General features: G+C 30.8%; 1 protein-coding gene across 3 annotated transcripts in view; it reads left to right on the top strand.

The window, feature by feature from the left end:
- The first annotated feature begins 4,393 nt into the window (after window positions 1–4,393).
- Window positions 4,394–17,211, top strand: part of LOC137634608 (uncharacterized) — a 43,921-nt gene continuing 31,103 nt past the window's right edge. Inside the window, exon 1 of one of the 3 annotated variants that reach the window (XM_068367067.1) lies at window positions 4,394–4,644. In XM_068367067.1, coding sequence (XP_068223168.1) covers window positions 4,465–4,644 — 180 coding nt within the window. In that variant the 5' untranslated portion in view covers window positions 4,394–4,464. The remainder of the gene's footprint in view (window positions 4,645–17,211) is intronic. The other 2 variants (XM_068367068.1, XM_068367069.1) reach the window with 2 other exon arrangements.

Below are 17,211 nucleotides of genomic sequence, written 5' to 3'. Positions count from 1 at the left end.
AACATAACTCCCCAAGATACTTTACTGACACACATTCTAACTCAGCATCTAGATGAAGATCCACCCAAAATGTAAACAAATCTTCCTTAGCGTGCATCCAACGCTCTGAGAAACATTAACTGAAATCCACAATAATTTCAATGATTGTGGAGAAAATATATACTTTCAGAAGACGCTTGTGAATAAAAAGCCTTTCTTCTAACTTTTTTGGTCGGAATGTCAAACCTGACTACATATGTTTATTTTCGAGAACAAACTCGATTTAAAATGTTTCCCTTCGCTTCAACTCCTCGACTGACCCATTTTGTTCTATTGATATGGAAGCCATGGAAAGCCTTTGGTACAATTTGTTGATGTGATATGCTAGGTGTTAAAGATGTATGGTATACAGTAGAACACAGTTTGTTGAGATAGATAAGAAATTTTTCTTAAGATAGTGAAACGTGTGCAAGATTATGTAGACATGAGAGACTTTTTTAACGTAAATGCAGAGGCTGTTTGCAAGTTGGGATACAAAAAGCCGGCTGTGAATTGAGTTTGAGCGTGTCTGATGTTTATAGATGAAATTGTGTCGAGGAGGCATAGTAAGAAAAAGTTACAACAACCGCTGAAAGTGAATGAAATTATGTATTAGAACAAAAATTTGTATAAATATAAGTCGTTTTCCCAATTATAGGAATGATTCAAGGTACGAATAAAGTATTAAATACCAGTCCATGAAAACAAAATCTCACTTTAGTAAATGAAAATTTTCTAATCAATCTCGTCATAAATTGATAATTTGTCTTCTAAGGCTCTCATTTCACGTTCTAGACTCTACAAAAGAACCTATTGCCTTCCTTGCTTCATGTATTCTGTGATTCACCTTTTCCATAATCATATCACCATAAGTTTTCTTTACTGCTATTTTCAAAAGCCTTTATGCATCATATGCATTGGTTCACTTTACTTAAGCATATGATAAAATAAACCCAAATATACATATATATCCAAGTGTCTATATATATATATATATATATATATATATATATATATATATATATATATATATATATATACATATATATATATATACTATATATATATATATATATATATATTACTTTCCTGTCACGACATGTGGCATTATTGGAAGTATGAATACTCGGTCTTTCCCAATCGCTTGGGTATGGAGAGAGAAAATAGTCATACCCTGGTGAGGGATGTGTGTATATCTATAAATATTTATCTGTCATTTTGATGGGTCACGTACACTAGTATATATATACATATATATATATATATATATATATATATATATATATATATATATATATATATATATACACGCACAACAATTACAAATGCAGCCGCTTCTAGTCCACTACAGATCAAAGGCGTCAGACATGTCCTTATTCATGTCTGGGATTTGGCCAGTTTTCATCATCATGCTGGCCAACTGAGGATTGGCGAGATAGATTTTCGTCTGATCACTCAAACCTAACAAACCTAGTATGGGTGAGCCTTGACTGGTACAGCTTTGCTGAGCATGGCAATATACAAACTCTCTCACCAAGTGATGGTATCCCCTCTTAGAAAGGAACACACAGTAATATATATATATATATATATATATATATATATATATATATATATATATATATATATATATATATATATATATATATATATTCTTCATCATCAACCGTAACTAGTCCAGTGCAGGGCAAAGACCTCAGACATGGCCTTCCATTTGAATCTGTTTATGGTCTTACTATGCCTGTATATAACCACAGATTTTTTAAGCTCGTTAATCCATCATCTTCTCTTCCTTTTCCTTTTTCGTTTGCAATCTCTAAGGACCCATTCTGTTATTCTCAATGTCTATCTTTTATGTGCCCATGTCTATTTAATTTTCTTACTTGTTGTTAGAATATCCTCTACTTTAGTTTGCTCTCGTATCCAGGTTGTTCTTTTTCTGTCTGTTAGTGTTATTCCCATCATTATTCTTTCCATAGCTCTTTGAGTAGTAACTAGCTTATGTTTTAAGGCTTTAGTAAGGCTCAGTTTTTGATACATTAGTTATTACTGGTAGGACGGTGTGATTGAATATATTTCTTTCTAGAGAAAGTGGTCCTCTACTTTTTTGTCTAACAAAAGCTCTCCATCCAATGCTTATCGTTCTTTTAATTTCGGTCTTATGATCTGGGGAAAACCTTACTCTTCGTCCTAAGTACGTACATTCATTAACAACCTTTAAAGGTCCTTCCATAACCCTTATTTGTTGTCTCTGCATTTTGATTGAATATTACCTTAGTTTTACTCATGTTCATTTTCAGTCCTATTATTTTCTTTTTCTACTCAAATCTTCTATCGTGTTTTGCTATTCCACCCATGGTTCACTTAACTAAGGGTCTTTCTGTCTAACTTCTTTCTTATTTTAAATTTTCTCACTATCTTTATGTGGTTTTAGGATTTCTGTACTTCCCATATATATATATATATATATATATATATATATATATATATATATATATATATATATGTACACAATATATATATATATATATATATATATATATATATATATATATATATATATATACATACTGTATATATATACAGTATATATATATATATATATATATATATATATATATATATATGTATATATATACAGTATATATATATACAGTATATATGTGTATGTATATATATCTTCAAGTGTTTTAGCATAACATTCCTCTTTTCCTAGTCTTTGGAGGACTTTCATTACTGCTGAAGTTTTGACAGAATCAAAAGCTTTTTCATATCTATAATTGGCATACATAACGATTTGTCATACTCTGTTGATTTTTCCATTAGATGGTTAATTTTATGGCTATGGTTAGTTGTTAAAGACCTACTTCTAAAGCCTGCCTGCTCTTTTAGTTCATTAAGGTCTAGCTGTCTTTCTATTCGGTTAAAATATGATCTTTGTAAATATTTTATATATTACCGTGAGAAAATATTGTGCGGTAATCTTTCAGGTATTTTGTGTCTCCCTTTTTGTGATTTAGTGTAATGATAAAGTATTTCCAGGCTGTAGGTATGGAACATTCTTGAAGACATTTTGTGTAAAGTTCAGCGAGTTTTACTACTACAAAATTCCCTCCATCTATTATTTTCTCATGCTGCTTTGCCTCTTTTCGTGTCTTTTAAAGTTTTCTTTACTTCTGCCACTGTTAATTTTGGTACCGGCTCAGGTGTTTTATTATTACTATTGGCACACGTTTTTCTTATATCACTATAGTATAGCCTTGTATAGAAATCCTCTGCAATTTTTATCACTCCATCTCTTTTGTTGATATTTCCATTTTCATTCTTTAGAGCAAAATTATATTGGCTTCATTTTCCAAGTGTTCTTTTCATTAACTTGATGCTTTTTCCTTTCTTTAGCGTTTTTTTTTTTTTTTGTGATTTTGTTTACAAACACCTTGTGTTTTTAGTCTGCTTATTATTTTGGATAGTTCTGTTAATTCTATTACATCCTTTGGATTACATCCTCATTTCCAATCTTTTCTTTACTAGGCTTTTAGTCTTTTCTGATAGTTTTCCTTGATCTTGGTTGGGAACTTTTCTTTAATCTCTTGTGCTGATTCCTATGAAAATTTTGCTAAATTAATGTTCATTTATTCTTTACATTCTTCCATTTCATCCTATAGATGGGAGTACCATTTTATATTGCTAAACTAAACATCAGATTTTTTCCTATTACAGGTGTGTTTGTTTTCTTTCTTACAATAGGTTTTTCTCTTTCCTTCCATACATCTAGACATATTTTACTTCTGACCATTAAGTACCTTGATTTTAATTTGCATTAACACTATTACATCTATATATATATATATACATATATATATATATATATATATATATAATATAAATATGTATATATATATATATAAATATGAAATAAATATATATATATATATATATATATATATATATGTATATATATACATATATATAGATTACTGATTTTGCTCATTAGTTGGGCTCAGGCCAATTTACACAACATATCAAAAACATGATTATATTAGCCAAAGATCCCGTCGATTAATTTGGTGATACTTTTTTACATAAATTTCAAAGGTGCAGTTATAACACCTATATATTAATCAATTATTTTGCTATTTTAATGAACCTGTTCGTCATCTTACATATTTTCCTCTCAAACTACGGTAATTTACTAACTAAATAATGTTCAGTTGTTCTTGAGACGCCCATTTAGAATCCCCAAACATTAAACCGTTTTTAGTACGATGTTCTCAGATATTAGTATTAATGTTCGTAAATCATAATACTTCGCAAGTAATATTCTGCTAACAGGTTGATGGTGTCCTGCAGTGCTGCTGCTCCTCGGTGCGCCACTAGACAGGGGAAGGGGGCGGACGCCACTGGAAGAACCGCCCCTATTCGCCCACCATCGAAGCAGCCTTTGATATGGTCTACTGTCCTGGAACTTGGCTTCAGAGAGACACGAACGCTCGCACATTTTGCACCGAGCTGTCTGGCGAGTGTTCGAAGAGAGGCACTACTACCGTTACGAGGACATCTCTCTCGATCCATCTTACAAGACGGTACGTGATTTTCACCCTTCTGACAAGGCAGCACAAGAGACAGGCAAGCACATACTGTACTCACTTAAAACTATATATCTAATATATGTATATTCTTTTTTATAATGCTTTGAAATTGATAATTTTTTTATTAACATGTTACCGTCTTATCCCCTTTACTATCTATAAACTTGCGTGTGTGAGAAACGTATGGTTATTAGACAAATATTAATATTAATGTCACGGGATTGCTGAGATTTATTCGCATTTTCAATTGTTCTTTGCGACAAGACTTACAATAAATTTGATCAAGATGGAAATATTAGGTAAAAAAAAAAATAAACTTCACTCATTACTTTGTATAAGCATGCTCGTAAGTAATTCTGGCTTTAGGAGTTCACAATTTTCTTTAACTTCAGTAAAACAATTCTGGCTTGATTTCAATATGTAAGTGAATGTATGTGACAATAAAGTAGCCCTCTAACCTATTTAGAAATATCGCAAGTGCGGTCGTTTTGCATATCATATAATGAAGAATATTTTTCCTATATTTATTTCTATTTGCTTTATAATCTTCATCTTGAACATTTTTCTCGATGCCCATTAAAAAAAATTATGGATATTTTAATTTTAACGTCATTTGATGTATAAAAAAGCAAGTTTCAATTTTCACTAAGAATTAGATTTTATTGATGATAATGAACAAGTTACATTGCCTGCAAAGGCGCTGATATTTTTCCTTTTTTTTGGGGGGGGGGGGGTGTTCCCATATACAGTTTTGTAGTGTTGGTTCTTGTTAGTTATAAAACTTGTGTGGTTTTTCAAGCAGATGTTATAACATCTGAAAATTAAATATATTCACTATATGTGTACATTAACACATACTGTATATATCGTATATCATAGGTGCATCTTACTTAGAAAACATTTATTAGAGAGAGAGAGAGAGAGAGAGAGAGAGAGAGAGAGAGAGAGAGAGGAGGGAGAGAGAGAGAGAGAGAGAGAGAGAGAGAGAGAGAGAGAGATTGCTAGTAATGGAGAACGTTTTCACTAACAAATACATAATAATAGAAATTTCCTCAAAGACGATATGAACTTTTTAGGTTCTAAATGCTGATGGAAAATTTGATATTTTTCCCATATGAACTAAATACTATCTCCCGAAGAATTATTTGCGCCTTTTTTTTATTTATCACTCAGTTTATTCAATGATATTCACCAAGAAATATTTTGAAGATTAATATCTGCGAATATATCACGAATATCTTAATATCCATGACTAGAAAATGAACTGTTTTTTTCGCAGCATATAACTCTTAAACTGCTTAGATTTTGAAGCTGTTATAATTGTTCAAGTATTGCTATCTCATTATTTCTTCCACAAAAGATAAACCAAATGAATAACGCTTCTTAAACCAACCATGAATTTTGAGTGTGTCCTCCTAGACATGAAGAACTTATATTCTTTTAGATCAAACTGGCAAATAGTTTTACTGCCTACTATTTGTAATGTAAAAATAGATACGCTGTCAGAAAAGAAAAAACTTACAAGAGTTCTGTTTTTTTTTTTTTTTTATCAAAAGACTAAATCCGAGGGATTAAGAAGAGAAGTTGTTGGAAGCAGTCTTAGATAAAAAGTACTTTCCTCTTGACTCTGAGAGTTAAAATATACACTTCATTCACAGATAGATATTCACACACGTTTTTTTTTTTTTTTTTTTTACGCTGTGGAAGTCAATCAAATTTGGATCGTCTAATCCTTTGTAAGCCTTCAATTTGAACTTTAGGGTTCCACAGCGATGTTCTAAAAGAATAAAAATAAAGGCAGAGCTAAGAAAGAATACACCATATTTGAAATTCCGACTTCCCTAGTGTTTGTTGGGTTTTTTCTCAGCGTATGTTAGGATGGGCATACGAAATTTCAATAGGATTACACTTACTTCTGGATTGCCTGAGAACTTTTAGCACGCTTGCATTTGTAAGGATATCTTTAGTCCAAATAAATTGGTTTTCACTTGACCGCTAGGTATTGTATATACATGCATGGCCTATACGTACACTTTCAAGTACTGCATTGCAATACAGTCCTATATGCATGTAGTCAATAGCATGATTTACTTAAGCATTCCGATACGAAATAGATTTCAGCGTCACTGATAATGGTGCTTTTCCTCCATACACCATTTACCCTATGTAGGGTATAATGCCAGAAGGACACAGCCTCTATATATATATATATAAATATATATATATATATATATATATATATATTTATATATATATATATATATATATATATATATATATAATAATCTTCATGATTATCATAAACTGTTGCTAGTTCACTGCTGGAAAAAGGCTCAGACATGTCCTTCCACACGTGTCTGTTTATGGTATTTCTGTGCCAGTCTATACCCGCAGCTTTTATTAGCTCGTCAATCCATCGTCTTCTCCTTCCTTGCTTAGTTTGCAATCGCTTGGGACGTGTTTTGTTAGTCTTCTCGTCCATGAATTATCTATCGTATTCATTATGTCATTACATTTCCTTTTTATGTTGTTAGAATACCTTTATTTTAGTTTGCTATCATAACCATGTTACTCCTCTTCTGTCTCTTAGTGTTATTCCCGTCATTATTCTTTCATTAACAATCTCTAGAGGTTTGTCCATAACCCTTAATTGTTGTCTCTGAACTTTCATTGAACATTATCTTAATTTTACTCATATTAATTTTCCGTTCTACATTTCTCTATTCAAATCTTCTATCATCTTTTGCAATTCCTCCCATGGTTTACTGAACAGAACTATGTCACTTACCAATTTCAAGTTGTTTACGTATCCCCATTAGTATTAATTCCTGAATTTTACCAATCTAAATCCTTAAAAACTTCTTCTAGGCATGCTGTGAATGAAGTAGGCGAGACGGGGTCTCCTTGTCTAACTCCTTTCTTAATGGGACTCTTCTCACTAACTTTATGTAGTTTTAGGATTTCTGTACTTCTCGTATATATACTGTATATTCAAGTATTCTAACATAAGATTCCTCTATTCCTTGTCTCTGAAGGACTTAATTACTGCTGAAGTTTTGAAAGAATCAAAAGATTTCTCATGGTAAATAAATTCCATACATAGTGATTTCTTCTACTCTTGGTTTTACATTAGCTGCTTAATTACATGGATATGGTCAGTTGTTGAATAAACACTTCTAAAACCTGCATGCTCTCCTGGTTGATTAACGTATAGCTGTTTTTCTGTTCGGTCTAATATTTTCTTTGTAAATATTTTATATATTTCTGAGAGTAAAGTTATTGGGCAAAAAATTTTCTTTTGTGTCTCCTCTTTTGTGAATGAGCGTAATAATAAAGTCTTTCCACGCTGTAGGTGTTGAGCATTCTTGTAGACATTTTACGCAAAGTTTATTGAGTTTTACTACCATGAAATCTCCTCTATTTATTATTAAATCAATTGTTAGGCCACATTTTCCTGCGGCTTTGCCTATTTTCATGACTTTTAACACTTTTTTACTTTTACTGTTAATTTATGTACCGGCGGAGGTGTTTCATTATTTCTCTGTGCAAAATTATTTATCATATCAGTATTGTATACCATCGTATAGAAATCCTCTGCTATTTTTATCACTTCATCTCTTTTGCAGATAATATTTCCATTTATATCCTTGAAAGCAAATATCTATTAGCGCTCTGTTCCAAGTCTTCTTTTCGCCAATTTGATGCTTCTTCCTTTCTTTAGTGTTTCCTAAAATTTGGTCTAATTGTATTTACAAATGATGTAGGTATTTAGTTTGTTTTTTGTTTTGGATAGTTCTGCTGATTGTAATTCATCTCTTGGATTTTATCTCATTTCCAATCTTTTTGTTTTTACTAGGCTTTTGGTCTTTCCTGAAAGTTTTCCTTAATCTTATTTAGGAACCTTTCCAACGATCTCTTGCGCTGATTCCAATGAAAATTTAGTTAAATTGCTCTCCATTTCTTCTTTGCTTGGTTTCATTTCATTATGTAGCTGCGAATACATATCTTATATTGCCAACTAAACTCATCATATTTTTCTCTTATTACAGGAGTGTTTATTTTCTTGAAATTTGTTTTCTCTTTCTTTCCTTAGATCTAAACAAAATTTACTTCTCACCATTCTATGGTCGCTTTACTTCATCGTATTTAAAACTGTTACATCTTTAACTAAATCATCTTTTTTCCTGAGAATAAAATCTACGTTTTCCATTTCTCAATTTGGGTTTCTCCACGTCCAGTTTTTATGTTAATTTTTTTTAAGAAAATGTGTTCATGGTTTCAAGATTGTTTCTTTCAGCAAATGCTACCAGCATGTTTTGTGCCTACTCCAAATTTACGTACTGCTCATTCTCCTCTTTTCTTTTGACCTATTCTATCATTGAAATCACTCAAAACCAAAACTAAATTGAGCCCCTTTTTTTCAAAAATATCTCTTGATCTTCATAAAGAAGTTTTTATTCCTTCCTCTGTATGGAATGTTGCTGGTGCAAACGTTTGAATGATCTTCAGATTATACTTTTTGTTTATTTTGAAAATAAATCCTGCAATTCTATCACTAACATTATCGTTTACGTTGATAAGAAAACCCACTCCCTCTTCTTTGTTCCTTTGCTCTTTTCACACACACACACACACACACACACACACACACACACACACACTCACACACACACACACACACACATATATATATATATATATATATATATATATATATATATATACATATGTACACATATATATGTGTATATATATATTTATATATACATATATATACATATATATATATTTATATATACATATATATACAGTGTATATATATATATATATATATATATATATATATATGTGTATATATATATATATTTATATATATATATATACATATATATATATATACATATATATATGCGTGTGTGTGTGTATGTATGTGTGTCCTTTAGCTTACTGTGGGTGTCATCCGAACATGACGTTAACGAGGTCTATATTAGACGTCACTTATCCAAACATAGACCCGACATGACTTTGTTTAACTTCAATGACCGCTATCGAAAGTCCAGTGACGTATCGAATTTAGGAAACACATAAGCGCACATGTACGTTCTCCAACACTTGCATACACTAGCACAAATAGTCTTAATACATACATATATATATATATGTATATATATATATATATATATATATATATATATATATATGTATGTATGTATGTATATATATATATATATATATATATATATATATATATATATATATATATATATATATGAAGAGATAGAGCAGTGTAAGCAACAAATGATAAACAGTAACATATAGATATCAATTTATTACTCCTATCATTCTGTTTCTGTGTTATTATTATTATTATTATTATTATTATTATTATTATTTTTATTATTATTATTATTATTATTGTTAGTAGTAGTAGTAGTAGTAGTAGAAATATTAAAATATTCTATAAGATAATCCAAAATGCGTACAAATGGTGTGACAAGATTCCAAAGAACAGAATGCCAATAAGTGAAAGGTGCCAGGAAACAGCTATATAAAGAACTATATTAAAAGCAAACTTTATTAATACGACAAAATGTTTGCAAAATAAGCTATAAATATAAATTGATAAATAAGAAGATAAATATACATTTATTTTGACCACAAGAGGGAAATAAATAAGTAAAGGAAAATATGCCTGAATGCACCCTCATGGAAGGCATCGTAAGCAAGTCTTCGAGTAGCCCAGGTGTGCGAACAGCCACAAATAAAAGTCCGAATTGAAATTAGTGGATTTTGCGGGGTACTGACTGTATGCATATATATATGTTTATGGTTATGATAAGCAGCATTCATCTTATGTTATAGCCTAAAATATTTGTTCTTCTTCTAAATTTGCTAAATCTATTTTTCTTTCTTTTAATCTTTGGTGGTAATGAAAGATTATGAACAACGTCGTCTTCAATATTCAATAGTCATTTCATTTATTTCCTATATTCCGACATTTTTTTTTTCGTAATGATGAAGGCTATTGTATGAATATATTTACTGATTTTTTTTTTATGCTGTTTAGAACATCTGAATAAAACACACGTATCACCTTTACTACCGTTATTCATGGCTTTAAGTGGCCGTTCTGGCATTACATGTTTTTCGATGCCAATGTCAAAGAACATTAAACATTTAATCTAAATTCCGGAGAAATTTCACAAAATTGAATTAGGAGGACGCAAAATTTTGTAATATGTATACTCATTAAGGTTTTAGAACGGAATAAAAATAATTCTAATGAACACAGTGATCTATTCACACTATACCATGAAGGAGATGGATCACACACCCATTTGAGCGACCTTGAATCTTTGCAAATATAGCTTTCTAACTATTTCATTACGAAAATTGATGAAATAAGAAACTAGGTGTCGTTTTCTAGCTTTGGCCTATAGACAAAATAAGGAAGAAGAGCGAAGAAGAGGAAAGCGAAATGGGTTGCCTCTCCAGAGGATGCAACGATCCCGTCTCTTGGAAAAGGGTGGAGTTCGATTCCATAAATTAGGGCCATTGAAATATGATATTAATTTATGGTGCGTGGAAGCAGAAGAGTGAAAACTAACATGATTTAATTTTTGAATTTGACTAAAATACGTGTGACGTGGTACTGGGGCGGCTAGTTTTATCCTTAAATCATGAACGATGAGGCCTACAAAATATATTCAGTTTATCTGACGTGTTTTTCAAGTTTCATGAATTGTTGACGACGAACGACGCGGTTAGGCCCCATGTATCTAAAAATCAGTCAAAAAATCTTCGGAATTTACCAATAGGTAATTACCATTCACTTCGTTAAAGCATGCAAAAAAAAAAGAAAAAAAAATGTTTTCGGCGCAGTCTGTGTCATTATACCAAAAGTTATAACAATGGAAATAAATGGAAATTTGAAAGGTTATTAATATCCACAAATCGTTTTCTCTTTATTGAAATGTAAATTCAATAGAATAATATCTCCAAACTCAGTTCCCTTAATAAGTTCACGGAAGAAAATGAGGATGTGAAACTTCCGCTCTCGGTGAAAACAGGGATCTCAGGATGAAAATGATAACGAGAAACTGTATTAGGAATCTCTAGCTTTTGATAATTACGTCAATTTGTAACAATATTAATTCTATGATTTTTTACTACCTTCAGGAAATGTTTCAATTTCTTTATTCTGTCCTGTTGTTAATATAGGACTCTTCTCTGAGTTTCATCAGTGGACTCATCTTAATTTGTTGGACAAAACTTGCGGTATATTAAATTATTATTATTATTATTATTATTATTATTATTATTATTATTATTATTATTATTATTATTATTATTATTATTTGCTAAGCTACAACCCTAGTTGGAATAGCAGGATGTTATAAGCCTAGGGGTTCAAACAGGGAAAATAGCCCAGTGAGGAAAGGAAACAAGGAAAAATAAAATATTTTAAGAAGAGTAAAAACATTAAAATGAATATCTCCTATATAAACTATAAAAACTTTAAATGCTTTATTCCTGGTCTAGGTACTAATCTCTTGCTCCGTGATTCAGTTATCTCTCTGTGAATGTTGCATAATTTTTTTTATATATATATATAATTCTGACGATTCATTGCATTTCATATCTTTCCAGACTATCCTATCCACTAAGTAATACAAGGTGCTCAGTTGAATCTAACAGTCTTGCCTTTTCTTCCAGAGCCTCAGTTCTACACATTATTCAAAGAATTCCTTTCCATCAATGACGAAATTTGGAAATTACCTTTCCAGGGAAATAGTTGAATCAGTGGAATTTTAGAGGTTCGAAGTCGAACTACATCTTTTTCTGTTGAGCAGGTTGGCTTGAGTCACTTTCATACTTTATAGTTAACTTATCTATTCAACATCGTTACTTATTCTTTATTTCTCCATTTGTTTTACGCACTGGGCTGCTTTTCCTGTTATAGCTCTTGGCTTGTAGCCTTTTGTTTTTCCAACAAAGGTTGCTACTTGAATAATAATAATAATAATAATAATAATAATAATAATAATAATAATAATAATAATAATAATAATAAGTATAATAATAATAATGATAATAATGATGATGATGATGATGATGATGATGATGATGAGGATGATAATTCAGAAGAATCTAATAATAATAATAATAATAATAATAATAATAATAATGAGAATAAGTATAATAATAATAATAATAATAATAATAATGAGAATAAGTATAATAATAATAATAATAATAATAATAATAATAATAATAATAATAATAATAATAATGAGGATGATGATAATTCAGAAGAATCTCGTAACTTTCTCTACCTCAGGCCATTTTCACTGATTATTTATCTTAATAGAAAATAGGAGTGTTCTTGTCCAAAATACTGATTACCACGGAATAATAATCTCAAGGCGTGCAATAATTCTTAAACTCCTGTAAATCCACTTTTAGTACCAAATTACTTGAAATTTATATCGTCATGGTTATTATGGAGAAGGACATGAATTTCCTTTTTAGAAAGAAGAGGCAAAAACCTCAGATTTTAAAGATGCTAAATATTTCATTTCTTTTCAATGGTATGGGGTATCTTTTATTTATAATAAAAATATATAAATTTTACTAGATTATGATTATTTTATCTAAGAATTGGTCACTTTAAATATTAGTTTTATTCATACTTGTAAATAAAAATAAATACGTAATGTAATTGGTCAAATTACACTTGGCTCTATATGCAACAAAGCATAACGCCGACATTGAAATAACGCTAAACGTTATTGGTTAATCGTCTTGACATCAGTATGTTTTTTAAAGACCATGTTACACCATTTATTTTTCTAGAAAATGAGTATACATCAGACAGGTGTAAATATATACTGACAACTGTGCTAAGTTAATAAGTATGTTTTGCAATTAAAAGTATGATATGACACAATTCTTCTCCACTTCGTATACCTTATATTAATTTTCCATCTGAAAACATAAGGTCGGCAAGGTCTTTGAACTATCCTTCCCATTTGGCTTCGTATTATTATCCTTTTTTTTTTTTTAATTCAGTCTGCCTTGGTCCTTAATATCTCTTATACTATCTGGACATTCTGCTTATAAATTCCGCTTACCCCCGAGTCTCGAGAAACGGGAATTGTTCTGTCGTAATATTTCATAATTTGAAACAATTCTTCTCATGCAGACAGGTTCTAACTCATGTAAAACTATATGAATTATTTAGCAAAGTCCCTCGAAGAAATAAGGAATAATCTGACATTACCCAAGGATATATCTGAGGAGCTAACTGCTTAGTTTAGTGATAAAAAGCGGATGACAATCTTATGAGAATCACATTTAGTGATAAAGCAGGTTCAAGTCTTTTTTCAGTTACTCTATTGGTTAGGGTTAGAACGACTGGATACTCTGACATTCATCCTTAGTTTGTAAATTACAACGCTAAGAACAAATTAAACTTTTATATTTCAACATAAAAACATTCGGTATCATTGTTTACAATAGATATAGAAAATGCACGATTTATTGTTTTTTGTATGTTACCCAACATTTGAATAACTAAAATTAAGTTCAGGATAAAAAGATAAATAAAACACACAACAAAATGTTGGCTTCTAAACTCGAGACAAAAAAAAAAAAGAGGGTTTATGGTTAAAAACACAATTAATGGGTCTCTCAATGGTATACATTCAATCCCTATTTCAACTTGTCATCAATCATTTTTTCTGTTCACTTATTTGTAAGAGAATAGCTTTAGAACATCTTAACAAAAAAGAGACACCATTTTTTGAATATTTAAAATAAAAAAGCAAACAATATTTATTTCATTAAATAATTAGGTAATTCAAATTGTTTTAGAGATCGTTTTCCCCTAAACCCCTTAGCTCACAAGGATGGTGAGGTTGCAGCGACCAAAGTCAGGGACGTTACCTCATCGGCCACCACAACCCTATATATAAACAGACTAAGAATCCTAGCTTTCGACAGGCTAGTTTTCATTCAACAATGATTTGAAAGTCAATTACTCAGAACAATAATTATAACTTTCTTTGTAATATTTTAATGCCCTTTATAACGATAAAGTTCACGTAACTTAATTATTGATTATTGCCAAAAGTCTCCTTCACTTGAATTCCAATATAATCATAAAACAACACATCTCTTCTCTTTCATAATTAAAAGTAGCAGTTTCTGCTCCAAGGACTCTTACTATAATACTCTTATTCTGTAGCAAATCACTTAAAAATGTTAAAATATTTTTAAGGGTTATTTCCTTCATATATTGATACAATAGAGTTCTTATCTTTTTAACGTCGAGTTCTAATGCCAATGCAAAAGTTCTCTGTTTGCTGAGGTTCTTGTGTTGAAAGTGTAACGTTCCTTCGCAAGCAGCAGCCCACCTTTGCTTTATACACTAACGGTAATTAATTAAGGGATAAAGTTTCGGTAAATTATTTTTGCCGGATATTATTTTAAACACGTTTCTTAAAAGGATATCGGTTACGAGAGAGAGAGAGAGAGAGAGAGAGAGAGAGAGAGAGAGAGAGAGAGAGAGAGAGAGAGAGAGAGAGAATTTATGTGATAGGCTGTTATGATTTATCATTGTTGACTAGAATCAGCTAACGTATGTTGGGGTGTATATAAGCATGATATATATATGAACAATAAGATAAACATTTATTATACAAATGGGAACTTTAATTACACCTTGCGAACATATTACGGCCACTTGCTTTTAACGCATCCATGATATAAGTTCAAATTAAGCCATAACGAAAAATATTTTATCTTCTACAGTAACTCCAGAAGTTCGCTTTAATGAACTGAGTTTAACAATGCAGTATTTTATGAGTGATAAACGATATTTATTTCAACAAGAAAGCTAGGAAGCCTAAGAAAGACTGTTCTTGGATTGTAGGAACTTTAACAGGTGATATTAACTTCAAGAGAAACACGATTGGGAAGGCAATTATACTGATACATATTGCTGTTATTGATATCAACGTTATAGAGGGAGATAGAAGCAAAGTTTTTTTCAGATGCAATGTTCTAAATCTTCAGAAACCTATTATTGCAGAATTATAAGTCTAGTATAAATAGGTTTTTTTCCTTAAAAAAAAAGAAAAAAAAAACCCCGGACTAAATGAATTCACTGTACCGCAAAGGTCAAATAATGGGAGACAATCTGTCGTATATCTATTCCCTGGAAACGATACATCTGCATCTTCATGCATGGCTCTAGATATTGCTTTCCAGTTCGATGGAAAAAATATTGATACTAATGGCGAGGATGCAAGACCCATGTCATTAAACTGGATCGAGCAACCTTTGGATTATATTCCAAATCTTCCAGTAGCTACTTCGTGCCTCTGTTGCCCAAATCAAATGTCGTTTGGCTTCTTTCATTGCAAGACCTCTAGTGTAGACAATATGATATTGCAATTGCTAATACACACAAAGGAATACAAATAAACACTCACAAGCATTCACATACGTAATGGCAAACACACACATATACACACATACAGTACATACACACACACACACACACACAAACACACACACACACACACACACACATATATATATATATATATATATATATATATATATATATATATATATATATATATATATATATATATAAGTGCATGTGTATGTATATGCATAAATGTACATAGATTATTCACAACATGTCTAGACGAAGATTTGAAAAATTTAAATTGGGAAAATGTAGGAATTATTATGAATATGGAATAAATTAACAGTTTAAGATTTGCAGAAGATAGAAGATTTGAATAGAGAAAGCAGAAATATAGGACTGGAAATGAATATGAGTAAAACTAAGAAAATATTCAATTAAAATGCAGAGAGGCAACAAATAGGGTTATGGACGAACCTCCAGGGATTGTTAATGAATATACGTACTTAGGACAGACAGTGTCTCCCCAGGATATGACACCGAAATTAAAATAAGGAAAAGTATGGGATGGAGAGCTTTTGGTAAAAGATGAAATTATGAAAAGTAAAATGCCACTTTCTCTACAGAGAAAAGTATTTAATGAGATGGTCCTACCTGTATTAACTGATGCATCAGAAAATTTGAGCCTTAATAAAGCCTTAGAACATAAGCTAGTTACAATTCAAAGAACTGTGGAAAGAATAGTGATGGTAATAACACTAAGAGACAGAAAAAGAGCAACATGGTTACGAGAGCAAACTAAAGTAGAGGATATTCTAACAACATGTAAAAAGAAGAAATGGACATAGGCAGTGCATATAATGAGAATGAGTGACAATAGATGGACATTAAGAATTGCCGAATGTGTGCCTAGAGATCGCAAAAGAAGCAGAGGACGGAAGAGAAGAAGACGGATTGACGAACTAAGAAAGTTTGCGGTTTTGGATTGGCATAGAAATACCATAAACAGACACACGTGGAAAGACATGTCTGAGGCTTTGATCTGCAGTGGTCTAGTAACTACTGCTGCTGCTGATGATAATAATGATATATTACATATAATATATATATACATATATATATATACATATATATTATATATATACATATATATATATATAAATA

This window comes from Palaemon carinicauda, chromosome 45, assembly GCF_036898095.1.
Source record: "Palaemon carinicauda isolate YSFRI2023 chromosome 45, ASM3689809v2, whole genome shotgun sequence".
Taxonomy (NCBI): domain Eukaryota; kingdom Metazoa; phylum Arthropoda; class Malacostraca; order Decapoda; family Palaemonidae; genus Palaemon; species Palaemon carinicauda.
The sequence above is the reverse complement of the archived record's forward strand: the minus strand, read 5'-3'. Positions and strand labels throughout refer to the sequence as shown.